Source organism: Thunnus albacares, chromosome 20 (assembly GCF_914725855.1).
Source record: "Thunnus albacares chromosome 20, fThuAlb1.1, whole genome shotgun sequence".
Taxonomy (NCBI): domain Eukaryota; kingdom Metazoa; phylum Chordata; class Actinopteri; order Scombriformes; family Scombridae; genus Thunnus; species Thunnus albacares.
The window spans coordinates 25526263-25542667 of record NC_058125.1 but is presented as its reverse complement, the minus strand read 5'-3'; the positions used below and the strand labels follow the sequence as shown (position 1 = coordinate 25542667).

Sequence of the window (16405 nt, the reverse complement as noted above, 5' to 3'; positions counted from 1 at the left end):
ACTTGTGATCTAAAAGTGACACAATTGATTGGATATAGTATTGTTATTGTGATTCATATCTTCTGAAATGATAATTTACAGAAATTAGGATTTAAATTCCTCATATAAACCATAACATTTGTTCTTTGCTGCCACCTTCATGTGGTTGAAGCTGCTTGACCTGCTGCTGCTGGATTTAACACTTATCACCACCAGAGGTCTCTACATACCATTTGTACTCCATTCAAGCGGTTACATGGTTCAGTTGTTCTTTCATCAAGTCTGTTTATTTGACCAAAAAAAAAAAAGAAAAAAGTTCACGATAAATTCATAATATAAAATGAAACTACTCGCCAAAAGTGTGACAATGGGATTGTAAAGTAGGAGGGCATGGTTGTTTATAGGAGCAGTTTTATGAGATTTTGTGAGAAAAATATAGTAATGCATGAAAGTGAGTGCGCGCGCGCGCGCGTGAGAGAGAGAGAGAGAGAGAGAGAGAGAGAGATAGAGAGAGAGAGAGGATTATCACAGCAGTCACATCGTTGGGAAACGCTTGTAAAGGATCTGTAAAGTTTTATTTTCGGGCGAGCTGAGCTGATTTCAGTCTGATGAGGTTTTTCTATAAGACTTGGTGAAGAGTTGAAACTTTTTTTTTAGACTATCGAGGATTTTTTTTTTATCCTCAACTCCTCCGTTGCCGCCGTGTGCAGCAGGTGAAGAGGCGTTTCACAGATCAACAACCAGCAGAGGTGAAGTCTGCAGCTGACAACATCCAGGTAGTTTCACACATCAGACATTCTCCTGATGTATTTACAGCAAGCTTAACCATGTTTTAAAGGCTTTTATATGTGATATGTGTTTGTGTATTTAGAGATAATAAATATTATAATCCAATATATTAGTTTTTAAGGGTTTTTTTTCTCGAAACATAGGAAAATATACCACATTTTGTACTGTTTTTGTAGATTTTAAAGGTGCAGTCTGATCAAATTGACTCTTCTTCGAGGTATTTTATACTTTGTGTTTGTCTTTGGTATCCAGGTTAAAATGTGTATAGTAATGGTGATGTATAATGTTTTAGCTCCCTGAACACACCTTGAAGTAAACAGTTTTTCATGCCTCAGATGCATCATACTTTATTAAATGTATTTTTTAAAGACAACAATAATAGATAACAGACAATATACAGCTTTAATGTTATTATTATTATTATTATTGAGTTTCTTTATATGTAGGCCTACACATGCTTTTGGGTGTTATATAAGTTATTTGTAAGTTATATATAAGTTACAGCCTACTGTCCTCATAAAATACTTAATGTTGATGTGAGAATTGATCTATTGTTTAAATCAGCTCATAGGCTTAAGTGAACATAATGATGAGGATTAAGTAAAGTAGTATTATTTGCTCCCACCTTCTGTGCAAAGTGTAATAGTACCTGACCTCAAGTTTACCACGTGCAGATTAATTTAGGAAAATGCAACATAAATGACAATATAGACATAAAACATCAGTTGATGTTTTGCTTTTACGGTGCATATTACAAAAGAACAATTTTTTTTTTTTTATGGAATTTGCACCAACCAGTTGACATACAGTAAGACCATCCAGTAGCTGTTCACAAGTTCAAACTGAGCCTTGTAATAAAGTCAGTGTTTACTATGTGGAGATTTACGCACCGCTTAATTAAAACCAGATGATTATCGTTCTGTTTTCTGATTATTGTTGCTGAGTAACAACACCAGCCGCCGCCTACAGGGCTGCACCTGTATGTTTATAGTCCTGAAAGAGTGCCTCATAGATAAACTGAAAAGATTATAGGTGAAAAAGATAAATTGATCATGAAAATAGTTATTGCAGCCCTACACATTTGTCTATTTTTGGCTTTCTTTTGTTCCCCTAAAATAGTTACTAGTGGAGACACAGACAAGGAATGTGCTGAATGAAGAATAGTTTAAAAAGAGTTTTGTTGTGATTTTATTGATTTGTTTGGATCTTGAGGGAGTTCCTACCTTGAGCGTTCAGAAATTGCAGTCATGCCATAAAAGAGTTGATCCTTGAGCTCTCCATGGTAGAGGTTAGAGGTACTTGTACTTGAGTATTTCCATGTGAAGCTACTTTATACTTCCACTCCACTACATTTCAGAGGGAAATATTGTACTTTCTACTCCACTTCATTTATTTGACAGCTTTAGTTACTTTTCAGATGAAGATTTGACACAATGGATAATATAACAAGCTTTTAAAATACAACACATTGTTAAAGATGAAACCAGTGGTTTCCAACCTTTTTTGTCTTTTGACGTCTTACAAAAAGCAGTGTGTAGTCGGGGTCACATTTCACATGTCTATGAGTTGTTAACAGCTCCACCAAATAGTGATTTTTCCCTCTAAACTTCTCACATGCTTTCATTTCAATAAATGTTCAAATGATCCAATATTTCAGCAAAAATCAAAGATTAGAGAAAAAGTCCAAAAACTGAAAACAGATTTGTGTATCAGAACTTTGTTTTTTCTTCTCTCCTCTCCCATTAATCATCTCACCACCCCTCAGATTAATCTGCTGACCCTTTGGAGGGGCCCGACCCCTAGGTTGGGAACCACTGGACTAAACTAGCTAACTGTATATAAAGTAGTGTAAACTAGCTCCACCTCCAGCAGCTACAACAGTAACATGCTGCTCTAACACTGATGCTTCACTATTAATAATCTAATGATGTCATATATAATAATATATCAGTCAGAGGGACCAAACCACTACTTTTACTGCAATACTTTAACTACATCAAGCTCATAATACTTATGTACTTTTACTGCAGTACTTTAACTACATCAAGCTCATAATACTTATGTACTTTTACTGCAATACTTTAACTACATCAAGCTCATAATACTTATGTACTTTTACTGCAATACTTTAACTACATCAAGCTCATAATACTTATGTACTTTTACTGCAATACTTTAACTACATCAAGCTCATAATACTTATGTACTTTTACTGCAATACTTTAACTACATCAAGCTCATAATACTTATGTACTTTTACTACAATACTTTAACTACATCAAGCTCATAATACTTATGTACTTTTACTGCAATACTTTAACTACATCAAGCTCATAATACTTATGTACTTTTACTTAAAATGGATTTTTCATGCAGGACTTTTACTTGTAATGGACTATTTTTAGAATGATGTATCGGTACTTTAACTTAAGTTGTCAGTATCACCGCACACTTCTGTTTCTCAGTGTGAAAAGCCTGAAATCCTTCATGAATAGATATGTGTGTGTGATTAGAGGTCACACCCTAAAATGAAATGAATGAAAACTAATTTAAGAGCTTAAATAAACGACAAAACAAATACAGGTACGCAGAGAGACACAGAAAAGGTTGATTTCTTTATTCCACAAAGATCCTTGTCGTGATTGAGTCAAAGAAGTCAAAAAGACCAAAGCGTCCGCCACCACGTTATTGATTTGGCTCCGAGACTGTCCTCAGCTCAGTGTAATTGGATCTGACGGGGACAAAGAGAAACAGCCAGACACAGGAGAAAGACAAGACCGGGGTTGTGGAGATGTTTATTCAGAAAGCAGGAAACTCTCTGATTTTAATAGAGAATATCATAAAGGTATCAGTTATGGAGCACTTTATGATTAGATTATTTGCAGTTGGAGCAGCGGTGTAGGTTGTATGCACTTTGACCTCACTGATTCAGGTGTAATCTCAATGTACAGAAACGATATTTGTCGACAGATCCAATTAATGATTAACATCAGTGTTGGGAAAAAGTCCAGAGTTTGACATTCCTCTGATATTTTTGGTGGCTGCTGAGTTCTTGGATGAAGCTGATTCTATCCAGCTCTGAGTTACAGTTAAGTCTCTTGTTATTACATATTTACTGGATAAACATCATGAAAAAAGTTTTTTTTTTAGAGTATCATGTGTTGCTATGTGTATACTGACTCATGCAAGTGTAATATTTGCTTGATTGGGTGGAGACAACAGTGTCCTAATCTTGCTTGAATGACGTGTTTAGAGTCTACATTAGATCCGTCCATATCAGACCTTTTTCAGACTCTCCCTGTTTGTCGGTCTTAACAGGTGCTGTCAGGATCCCTGAGCAACACACGAGAGGTTCCTCCACATTGAAATCCTTTTCTGGTCTCTCCCAGTAGCCATGGCTGCCAACATCACCCCTAATGGTTGCGGCCCTGACGTGGACTCCCTCTATTACAACCTGTGTGACCTCAGTGCCGTGTGGGGCATCGTGTTGGAGGCCTTCGCGGCGGCTGGCGTCATCCTCTCCTTCGTCCTCTTCATCTCGCTGCTGGCCAGCTTACCCTTCATGCAAGACAAGAACCGCAAGAGCTCAGTTGGTCTCCAAGCCTGCTTCCTGGTCTGCACCTTAGGTCTCTTCTGCCTCACCTTCGCCTTCATCGTGGGGAAGGACTTCTCCACCTGTGCCTCGCGGAGGTTCCTCTTCGGGGTGCTATTCAGCGGCTGCTTCGCTTGCCTCTTGATGCAGTGCGTGAGGCTGAACATCCTCGCCAGGCGGAATAGCGGCCCCCGGGCGTGGGTCTTATGTCTAGGGGCGGTGGGGCTCTGGCTGGTGGAGGTGGTCATCAACACTGAGTGGCTGATCATCACAGTGGTGCGCAACCCACAGATGCCATTCAACGCCACGGCAGATTTTGGCGGAGCAACGGCTATACCTTGCAACATCGCCAATGAGGACTTTGTCATGGCGCTGATCTACGTGATGACCCTGATTCTGGCTGTGGTGGTGGCAAGTCTGACCATCATGGCGGGCAAACACAAGCAGTGGAAGATGGAAGGCGCCTCCATCCTTCTGACCAGCCTGCTCTCTGTGGGTATTTGGGTGGCGTGGATCGTCATGTACGTCTACGGGAACAAGAGGAGGGGGGGGCCCACATGGGATGATCCCACTTTGGCAATTGCCTTAGTGGCAAATGCCTGGGTGTTCCTGATCCTCCACACCATTCCCCATATCTGCTGTTTGACCAGCAGTGATGAAAGTCAGCAAAGCTTCGGGGAAGATTTGTACCCAAACCGAGGAGTCGGATACGAGACAATCCTGAAAGAACAGAGCTCCCAGAACATGTTCATGGAAAACAAGGCTTTCTCTATGGACGAGCCCAACCAAGGTATGTAGCCTATGGCCCCTCCCTTTCTGACATCATCACTGAGTCCAAACTTCTAAACAGTCATCAAACCTTTATTACACCTTTTCAGTAAGCTTTAAACTCTCTTTGCAAGAGGAGAATTGTTTTGCATGTCAATTTCAGTTTTAAAGGAATACACTACTGAAAATCTTTCAAGTTGAACTCTTCCCACATTTGGCTCAAACAGTTTGTAGCTTCACAGAGGATGGCAGTCGTAGTCAGATGACCTACAGTAGAGGTTTTCATGTTTCCTAAATTTTGGACCCGATCCAAATTTGACCAAAAGAAGACTTATCTAACTGGATGTTGCATAAACATTTCAGTTCACAAAAAACACATTTTCTCCTGTAGTGATTATGAAGCACCATGTGATCAGAGCGTAATAGAGAGTCAGCTTGGATCCACTCAGGTTAAAGACATACTGACAGACAGACCATCACAGTCACAGACCACCACCTCAACCCAGTCAGACTGTTGACTATTATTTGGACCCAGCCCAACTCGGTTCTCATTAACTACAAATTGAGAGGTCATGACAAAAAAGGCATCAAAAGGTAAAAAGAAACTTTCCAAACTATTCATATGGAATAATAAACTTCCCCACTGTTGATACATACATTCATAATATTCCAAACCCTCATAGCTACAAACTTTTCAGAGTCACCTTACAAGCCTGCATGAGGTTCAGTGTTCATATGCAAATATGGTCGAGTATTCCTTTAATAAAAAGCTTGTTACTGGGAGGATTTATGTCTGTCTTCTAGTGAAACATAGAGGCAGGATCTGTACTTTATGTTGACTCTCATATATACGTCATTACAGTAAATGCAGAACTCTGTCAACTCAAATGCTTCGTACAAAGCAGCGATAAGCAGTAAGTTTACTGGCGTCTGCAGTCTGACAAAATAAAACTACCTTCAACTGTACTTCTGAAAAGCAAGATACTTTAGTGGCAATTCGTTAATGGTTGATTTTAAAGGACAGGTTCACTGAAACACTGAAACATGTTTTTCTTGCTGTAATCATTCCTGCTGTTCATACTGACCATTAGAAGATCCCCTCATAATGCACTTACAATGGAAGTGATGGAGGACAAAATCCACAGTCCTCCTTCTGTGCAAAAATGTATTTAAAAGTTTATGTGAAGCTAATATGAAGCTTCAGCGTCCAAATGAGTCAAATCAAGTAGATATCTTTCAATGTTACAGTCTTTTTAGTGCCAAAGTCCCTCTTTTTGTTACTATACTTCCACCTGCAGCTCAACAGGGAAACACTGTCCGAGGAAACACAAAGAGGGAATTTGATGGTAAATGTGTCAAATATCCACTTGATATGACTAACTCAGACTGCTGAAGCCTCATATAAGCTTCACATCTACTTTTAAATGACTGTGTGGACACACTGTGGATTTTGGCCTCTGTCATTTACATTGAAAGCACATTTGAAGGATCTCTTAATATCCAGTATGAACAGGAGGAACTCTTTCAGTGGTCATTTGTGCACCTGACTGTTGTTTTAAACTGTATGATGTAGATGAGATGTTATTTTATCAGGCATGACATAGCAAAGCTCTACATTTTCATTTTGCAGGTTTTAACTTTTACTGTTCCGTGTAAATGGAATATTTGCATGGTAAACAGATTCAGTTTGTTTGTGAGGTCATATCTGAGTGAGGTTCAAGCTCACACGTACATTCACTTTGCACGTGACACGAGTCACACAGTGACCTCCCTCCACAAACTGGGAGTTCATTAATATGACTTCAGGCAGTTTGCATCATATTTTGCAATCAAGGTATTGTCTGGGGAATTCCTGGGAATGTTCAGTTGTTCATGCTGTCCTTTGTCCACTTCATAAGCTATTTGTATTATAATCTAACCTTATAACAAAATATAAAAATATACAGAATGACCTTGAACAGATCAGTGATCAGAGTATCAGAAGTTTCAAGCCAACAAGAAGACCAAATACCCTGAAAAAGGTTGTTTTGCATCTGCGTGATGACCCCACAGAATTTAATATGCTGCTGTTTGAGTTCTGAGCTGAACAGGATCTTATGTCGCAGTAACACAGTCAGACAGAACAGAACATTAAGTCCTATAGCTTCAGAGCTCCCCGCTGATCATCGGGACTCTTGGTGGATTCGGTGGATACTCGTAGATGGTGACGGGGGATGGTGTCGTGTGTTCCTGGAAGGTTTTTCAGCTCTGTGTCACTGTGACGCAGAGGTGGAAAGTACCTACAATACTTTAAAAGTACAGTTTTAAAGTATTTTCTCCAGTACGCCACACTCTCACCCAACATTTTTGGCTATCACACCTTTATCAGGGTGGTGTTTGATATACAATTCATTGAGTCACCACATGACCAACAAATCACTGTAAATACCATATATACAAAACATCACGTTCAAGCCCTTCTTCATAATTACCATTTATAAAATATTAACACTCTATATTGATATTAATATACTAGTATAATTTGAGAGAAATATCAGTGACCATATATAAAAAAACATATAATTTATCTTTATAAAATATATCATCCTTTCACAATATTCTTTATCTTAACCCATCCATGAGTACAAAAGTTGAATATTCATTTTTCAATTACAACAAACAAAGTTTGTATTATTTCAGCTTTCATTATATTTTGACTTAATATTTCAAAACACACACATTCAAATCATTTTTTATTACTTGACATTAAAGAATAACCCCAATGGATTTCATCTGTACTTTATCCCAGTACATCCATTTATGGTAAGAAATTTCCAGTTGTTCCCAAACTCCCAACTTTTTTCCAGAACATTTTAAGAGGAAAGATTGCACCTTTTTTCTGCACTTCATTTATCTGACAGGTGGAGGGTTGTTGTTTTTTTTACAGCATCAGGTTTCACATTCAACATGAGATGAATATGACTGTTGTGGAGTAAAATCTTATATCTTCAATATGTCATGTTTTTTAGGAACCCAATGACAAAATGACTTTTAGACATCCAATGAGTTTAGTACAAGATTTGATTTTTATGTTTTCCTTCTACAACCAATCTGTTTGTTTTTTATTTACACACCAAAACTAAACTCTCCTTCACTACACTACAGTTCAGTCCATTTGTGTGATATGAAAATGCTCAGACCTGGGTTCAGCTACATTTGACTTCCTTTATCATTAACTCCCAGATAGTTAAATTATTTCCTTATACTGTGAGCAATGACTAAAAAGTCAATAATAGCCCTCAGAGCCTTGACTGGAAAATTCAGTCAACCTTCACATTGCTTTCCCAGCCTTGCAGTCAGGAATTCAGCGGGAATGTATGCTCTGAATCGTTCCTGTAAATGAGTTTCTAGTATCTAACCGCATCCCTAACCACTGTCTCACTTTGCCTCCAATTCCCACCAGAAACATCACATCATGTGTTTGCATTGTCTCCATGGTGATTGAGGTGTGGCAATAGTTTCATCCAGGGGAAAAATATTTGATGTTTGGAGCCATAAAGTGTGACAAAGTCATCTCTCACGTCCATCTGTGCTGGGGGTTTCTACAGGATACATCACTGAAAGCACAATGAGATAGAGCAAAGATAGCACCTGATTGTCTTGTTCTGGTGATTTAGTGCTGTGTATCTTAACTGATTGTAATATAAAGATTTAAGAGATGGTTGCTAGGGAACAATAGCACTTAAGAGGCCTAAAGATATCACACAAAGGGCTTGTTGGGAGAAAAATAACACTGGTGGAAGAAGAATTCAGATGCAGACAAAGTATTATGAGCTTGATGTAGTTAAAGTATTGCAGTAAAAGTACATAAGTATTATGAGCTTGATGTAGTTAAAGTATTGCAGTAAAAGTACATAAGTATTATGAGCTTGATGTAGTTAAAGTATTACAGTAAAAGTACATAAGTATTATGAGCTTGATGTAGTTAAAGTATTGCAGTAAAAGTAGTGGTTTGGTCCCTCTGACTGATATATTATTATATATGACATCATTAGATTATTAATAGTGAAGCATCAGTGTTAGAGCAGCATGTTACTGTTGTAGCTGCTGGAGGTGGAGCTAGTTTACACTACTTTATATACAGTTAGCTAGTTTAGTCCACTGGTTCCCAACCTAGGGATCGGGGCCCCTCCAAAGGGTCAGCAGATAAATCTGAGGGGTGGTGAGATGATTAATGGGAGAGGAAAGAAGAAAAAACAAAGTTCTGATACACAAATCTGTTTTCAGTTTTTGGACTTTTTCTCTAATCTTTGATTTTTGCTGAAATATTGGATCATTTGAACATTTATTGAAATGAAAGCATGTGAGAAGTTTAGAGGGAAAAATCACTATTTGGTGGAGCTGTTAACAACTCATAGACATGTGAAATGTGACCCCGACTACACACTGCTTTTTGTAAGACGTCAAAAGACAAAAAGGTTGGAAACCACTGGTTTCATCTTTAACAATGTGTTGTATTTTAAAAGCTTGTTATATTATCCATTGTGTCAAATCTTCATCTGAAAAGTAACTAAAGCTGTCAAATAAATGTAGTGGAGAAGAAAGTACAATATTTCCCTCTGAAATGTAGTGGAGTGGAAGTATGAAGTAGAAGCAAATGGAAATACTCAAGTAAAGTACAAGTACCTCAAAACTGTACTTCAAAATTTAAGTACAGTACTTGAGTAGATGTACTTAGTTACTTTCCACTACTGCAAAATAATCTGTTGTCTCTGTCTGTCCATTGCAGGTACCAAACCTGTGTCTCCATACAGCGGCTACACCGGTCAGCTGCGTAGTTCAGTCTACCAGCCCACTGAGCTGGCTCTCATCACCAAAGCAATAGGAAATGTGAGTATATATATATGTCTGTTTTGTTTACAGACACATATTTTGAATATGGCATATGAAATGTAAAAATTTGGAACAATATGTCTTTCTAAGCACGTACATCATATGGTAAGCAAATTATTATTGAAATTAGGGACTTTTGGCAGTAACGGTGAACAGATGTTGTGTGGTAGTATTTTGATTAAGAGCTTACAGCCAAAACAAATGAGACACAAACAAGTGTACAAATGGGGTTCGAGTGCTAATTTGGCCAAAGGTGACTTTTCTAAGATATATTCAAACTACATATCTGCAGATGTTCACCTAAAACAGCTTTCTTAACATGATGACGCAGTGTGAATGGGAGGCATTCAAACAATTTGCAGGGTTATATCTTTTTTTTTTTTTAAATCAGCTTTCCAAAACAAAAAAACACAAGCTAAATTGTAAGGAATGCATTTAACAGTGTGTTTGTCTGTAAGCTGCTAGCATTCCCAGCTAACTAGCTTACTGCAGTACTAACCTAGCATTACTTCCAACAAGAATATCATTAGCAAGTGTCAATTATGTTTTTTTTGTGGAGTTAAAGGTTAAGCTGGTCCTGGATGTTGGTCCTGGATACTACTATAGAGTTTAAGCTAACGTTAACAGCTCTATCCTGCTTTTTATTGGATTTGGCCAGCCAAACTCATTACTCAGTTACCAAACACATTGGTTACTCATGATCCTAAAAGCCTTTTCTCTTGTAAAAGTACAACATATTGTTGAAAATATTGACAATAAAACAAAAATCGGTACAATTATACAATTATACTACAACTGACCTGCAGTACCTATTTCCCATTTCTTCAATATGATTCATGAACTGATGAGGATGCTAACTGCTAAAACCCAAGAGTTTAATTTTACCATGAAAAAGTCATCACAGAGAGGTAAGAGGTAAGTTAAAGAGGGAAACTGACTTAGTGTGAGGAGGTTTTTTCCAAAGAGCAGGTGGGTACGGGTCCATTCCCTCCCACATTTCTTGGATGTTTTTGTCACGGGCCATGTTATGACTTCATGCAGCACCTGCCGGATGCATCCTATGAAACGATCATTCCCAGAGCTTCCACCAACTCTGCAGACAACCACGGGAGTGGCACCCCCCCACAACACATGGAGATCGGGAACACTGCATACACACAGAGAAACGGAAATAGCGTAGGTCGTACCCGAAAAAAACCCCTGACGAATCTCCCTCTTCACTCCTCATTTCTCCTGATCCATTTTCTTACCTGCAGATGCTTTTCTATACTCCCGCCTCTGTGCATGCCGACCTCTCAGCTCCTGCTGTATCCATAGCAACTTCTTCTACAGGTTGACTATGAATCACTTCTTTGTCTGGCTTTTTTTCTTGCCTCGTGGAGCTCACTCTCTCCAGGCCTCATCTTTTACCTCGTCTGTTCAATATATTGGACGGAGTACACTCTGTACTATCATCTTTTTTCTTCTTACAATGAAAGAAATAACCTTGGTGAAAAGGATATTGTTTGATATTATTGATTGATTTTTCTCTTTGTGGCCTTATTGTAGTTTTTTCCTATATTTATATTGTAAAAGTCAGATTTGTATAAAAGGAATACTCCACTGAAAACATACCTTTTGAGTACTTAACACTCTCCTCTAAGCTTTTAAGGTGACCCTGAAAAGTTGATAGCTTTCTCATTCGTGAATTACAATTGTTGTTGTCATTTTGGATTCACATTAAAATGGAAAAGATCCATTTCCATGGTAAAATAAATCATAAAAACAACCATTGACTCGGACTACTGATAGAGCATTATCTACTTCTCCTCTGTCTGCCTGCGCTCAGTATATATCTTGTTCACTTAAATGTACAGAATAGTCTAAGGTTGTAATGTATGACTGTTGCCTGAATGTCATATCCTACACTGTTAAACAGTTATTTTATTTATTTATTTCAAGTGCAGTGCCCTGTTCAGAACAGGCCGATTTCTTATTATTTCTCGAGGACCGCATATATATGTATCAATTGACAAATGTATCAATTAAAACGATAAAGAAACTGAGGTTGAACCATAGAAGCAGTTTACGGCCTTCTATTGGTTGATTCTGCTGCCAATCAAAGGTGTCTGTGCTCCTATTGGCTTGTTTCAGTGCCTCTGCCTCTGTTTTTTTCTCCTGTGTGTTTCCTCTCGGGCAGTTTAACTGAGCGTGGTGTTTGCCTTTGTCCCACTCAGCAAGTCAGAGCCCTGAAGCCCCACCCTGCTGCGATGTGATGGTGTTTATATCAAACAGCCCCCCGCTGCACTCAGACATGGAGCTGAGCAGCTCGCTATTCAAAGCTTATTAATATTAAACGTGTCATGTGTCCGAATTGCACCAAAAGAGCGTCTCTCTCCACATTAAATCACCTGTTGAGTGTTTGACGGTTGTTTATTTGTGCTTTAGAACGTAACCGCCATGAAACAATCAGAAAATAACGTTTGGGGGCTTTCTGTCTCTCAGAGAAAACTTTCCAGCGCTGTTGTCTCTCTGTCGCTCACTCGCCCTCTCTCTCTCTCTCTTTTTCTCTTTTCATTCTTAAAATGAGTCGAGAAACCCGCAACAGAGCCTAACTTTTAACGCTATCAAACAAAGAGAGACGTCGTCCCCTCGTCTCTCTCATGGCAGCTCTGATCATGACATGCAGTTGCGGAGCTCAGAAGCCCCGCCCCACTGCTGGAGAGCGGAGCGGCTCGCTGATCGCTTGTTTACTCCAAGTTTATTATTATTGAACGTGTTGCGTGTCCAAATTGCACCAAATTCGACACTGCACTACCTTGTGTCCCCAGCAATGCACCTGTCAAGTGTGAAATAGATCGGATGAACGGTTCTCAAGATACGCTAAGGACATACATACATACGGACAGACAGACAGACAGACAGACAGAGATTCCTTGCTTTACATATAGAGAGATTTAAAATACTCTACTTTGAATACACATTTTTGAGTGGAGGGAGACTTAAATTAGTCTTATCTTATATTTGCCAAACATTTAGTTAAATACACAGTTTCTGATTTTTGCTAGCATGATTAGCTGCATGTGACAACAGCTGACATAAGGGAGCTGCTGTGTATATTTAGCCATATTTTAGTTGATAGCAACTCAGCTGTCCAGGTATGCCATTATATTTAAAATACATGTTTATTTTTCCCAAAGTACAGCAAAATATATCTAAGAAGACAGCTACTACTTTTGTAACTATGACAAATTGAAAACATGCTAAGAAGAAAAGGAAGCTATATGTATTTAGCCATATTTTGTTGAAAATTGATTTCAAAATTACTAAGCATTCATAGATTAAGAAGCAAATTTGGTAGTGGTGTAAGTTTCTGCACATATTTTGATATTGTTTTCCAGCTTGTGTTGTGCCTGAAATCACTTCTTGTTTGCATAGTAAACACTAAATACTGTAGATTACTGTATAGTTAGTAGTAAATTGAAATTTCAGATACTTATCAATCATTATAAGGTCACATGACTGTAATTTTCACATCTATCAAAGGTGAAGCATTGCATTGCAGGATTTTAGCAAAAAGTAGGGTATTGTAGATACTACCTTTTTGTTCCATTAGGGAAATTTCTGATGCAAAACTTTTACACAAACAATACAGAAACAGAGATAAAATAGCGGAAAGTAAATACAGTGTACTAGGCAGCAAATAAAGAGAGGCTTTGGACACATACTGGGTCACCCTTTGTGAATCCAAGCTGTCATCCTCCACAAAGGAGGAAGCTGGAAACTTTTCAGAGGCACCTTTCATCCCTTTAGATGATATTTGATACTATAAAAACAGGTTTTCAGTGGAGTATTTCCTTAACATCTAAATATGTTGCTGTTTGATCAACAACTCTGTCTCTTCTTCTACAGGGGAATGGTCTGCATAGGATGGCCCAGTGGTGAACACCCGTAGTTGTTCTCAACACCCCTTCAAAATAATTTCAGTTCATGTCTTTTCATTTGCACTTGCTGACTATATGTTTGCTGTTATCCATGGTTCCCTAAGCTGGCTCTAAGAGGAACCCTCAGCCCCGACACGTGGAGGTGAACGCCGGGTCATTCCCCACTGATGGAAAACAGCTAAACCTTCTATTGACTGATCTCCCATGTGCCGCTGAGTATCAGACAGCACACAGCTTCATTTGGAAGTCAAAGCGTGGGGATGAAGCCGCGGCTTTGCAACAGAACAAAGACTTTTTTGCTATGGTCGCCATTCACTGAGAGTGAGCTATGAGCTCTCTGCTGGACCCAATCACACAGATGAAGAGTGACGGTGCTGACGGCGCAAAAATGGTGGAAAAAGAAAAGTCTAACAAAAATGCTGCGAGTGTTTTTGCCTCAACATGATATCCACAAGTACACATATGTAAAAAAGTGCACCCCTCCCCCCTTATACACACCTCATAAACAAAACTGTCGCTGCAGCAGCAGCCTCACACCGAAACAATCGTTCCTTACTCAGTTTGGCATGAACTGGAAACACTATCAGAAGGATTTTATACACTTACATTAAAGGAGAAATTGTGCACCGTCAAGTTTAATTATAGGGGTCAATATATATTTTTGTGCCTGGTTTGTGAATATTGCTAATAGCCACAAAGTTCGCACATAAAGTCGAGCTACTGGTATTGAATTAATGTAAATATGTTGTCAATGGTTCTCCACCGCATGGAAGCATCGTATGAATATGTATATTTAATACTATTTATAGCACTACTGGGTGCTATTTAATTATTTTTATCTAATTTCTTCCCATCAAACATTCATGAGGATACAAATATGAAATCCTGTATGGCTTTGTGAGCTTACAGAGGTCAATGTAATTTCTCATAAAATGTTTCTTTTATATAATTTTTTTCTGAAAAACTGGAACATGATGTTTGGATTTTGTTTCTGTAATCTAAGATAAACGTGCATCTTCTTACTTTAATGGACGAAATTGAGCACTTTGTGATTTTAACAAAGATTTTTTTTTTTAAAACAATTATTTAGTTAGAATAAAAAAATTAGTTTTAGTCACAGAAGCACCATCAGCTAAACATCTGACCAAGGGCTATGTCAAAATAACTTACTACTCAGTAATATACTATACGATATAGTGTTGTGTGAATGTCGAGTGAGAGTTTTCAGCAACATCTTGTGGCTCTAATCAGCAGTTTGCATATAAACTTCTATTTAAAAGTTCTGTAATTAACCTTCAAGGTCGATATCCCAGTTAAACAGTGTTGTATAATCTGTGCTCAATAACTGAGAGATGTTTCCCTCCAAAAGCAACTTCTAGATGTTTTCGTCATTAGATATACATTATTAAATTCTTCTTTGTCATATAAAACCAAACAAGTTGAAGGCATCACAGTGAAGAAGTGAGTCATTAAAATAATTGATATTTCACTAAAATCCTTGTTCCTTGGTGCTCATTTCATTTAAAATATTTAGGTGGCATAGTTGACAGCAGGCAAACTGAGACATTATTGATTAATATCAGTATTTCATTGTTGAAAACATGACCCATATACAATATATATAGCATCCCGAGTGGGAGAGGAGGAGAGGTGTCTGAACTATTTATTTTTTATTCACTGTCTGATAAAGTGTTCCTCTGTGTAGCATTCCCAGCGTAGCGCGTATAAAACCGTCAAATCTTTTTACGAGGTGCTCAAACTTTACTGTCCAGTACAAAGCAGTAGATGCAGAGTTTGTTTAAATACAGACAAAATAAATGATCATGTCTCAACTTTTCAGAAAAACAAATGAAAGAAAGAAGAGAAAAACATCAGTGAGGCCGAGGATGGTGGAAAGGTTTTTAAAACGAGGGTCTATATAATGCCTTTATGTTAATGTATAAAAATTTTTTGATTGCCCAAACCACAGCCACTGTATTTGTTTTTAATATATCATAAATAAATATTAATTTGTGTAATAAGTAGTATGTTTTGTAATCTAAAAGTCTCATTGCATTCATGTAGTTCTTGCAGGTCCTGCTGCTGTTTGGGTGCAAGTTGTCGGTCCAGTGTGACGTGAGAAGAATAACAGCAGGCGCACAAATTCAATCATGTTCATCAACTCTTGCAAACAGATTTATCGATCCAGCCTCACTGACGTTAGACAGCTGAATTCATCAAGGTCATCAGAGGAGATGGAAATAATCGACCTGTTCCCCGCAATGCCAAACTGTCTTCAGCATCTCTCTGCCGGAGAGAGAAACACTGCAGCTTGCTGTGTTTAAACATCTATATACTCCAGCACTGAAGGGGAAACTAAAAATATATCAGTCAGATGAAGAGTATCCAGCTTCTCACCATCAAACCGTCTCAACAATGTGTCTGTTTACTCAGCAGAGATCACCATCTGTTAGTCATCTCAGCTACTAAAATGTCAGCTGAC

The 16405-nt window shown here is 38.2% G+C and overlaps 1 protein-coding gene across 3 annotated transcripts; it reads left to right on the top strand.

The window, feature by feature from the left end:
• Positions 1–479: 479 nt before the first annotated feature.
• gprc5c (G protein-coupled receptor, class C, group 5, member C) lies at positions 480–14994 on the top strand. 3 transcript variants are annotated; one of them, XM_044338479.1, is made up of 5 exons: positions 480–755; positions 4087–5150; positions 9897–9997; positions 11042–11176; positions 13892–14994. In XM_044338479.1, the coding sequence occupies exons 2-5, from the start codon at positions 4163–4165 to the stop codon at positions 13922–13924; spliced, it is 1257 nt and encodes a 418-aa protein (XP_044194414.1). In that variant the 5' UTR covers positions 480–755; positions 4087–4162; the 3' UTR covers positions 13925–14994. The 3 variants fall into 3 exon arrangements, with proteins under 3 accessions (XP_044194414.1, XP_044194415.1, XP_044194413.1); XM_044338480.1 differs by lacking the exon at positions 11042–11176; XM_044338478.1 differs by lacking the exon at positions 13892–14994 and having other exon boundaries at positions 11042–11940.
• Positions 14995–16405: the final 1411 nt, after the last annotated feature.

What these genes read in the sequence shown, in the direction of transcription:
- gprc5c (XM_044338478.1), top strand. Translation starts at nt 4,163, where the DNA reads ATGGCTGCCAACATCACCCCTAATGGTTGCGGCCCTGACGTGGACTCC. An exon ending in TATGGACGAGCCCAACCAAG is followed by an intron (nt 5,151 to 9,896) that starts GTATGTAGCCTA and finishes TGTCCATTGCAG; the next exon opens with GTACCAAACCTGTGTCTCCA. An exon ending in TCACCAAAGCAATAGGAAAT is followed by an intron (nt 9,998 to 11,041) that starts GTGAGTATATAT and finishes GACTTCATGCAG; the next exon opens with CACCTGCCGGATGCATCCTA.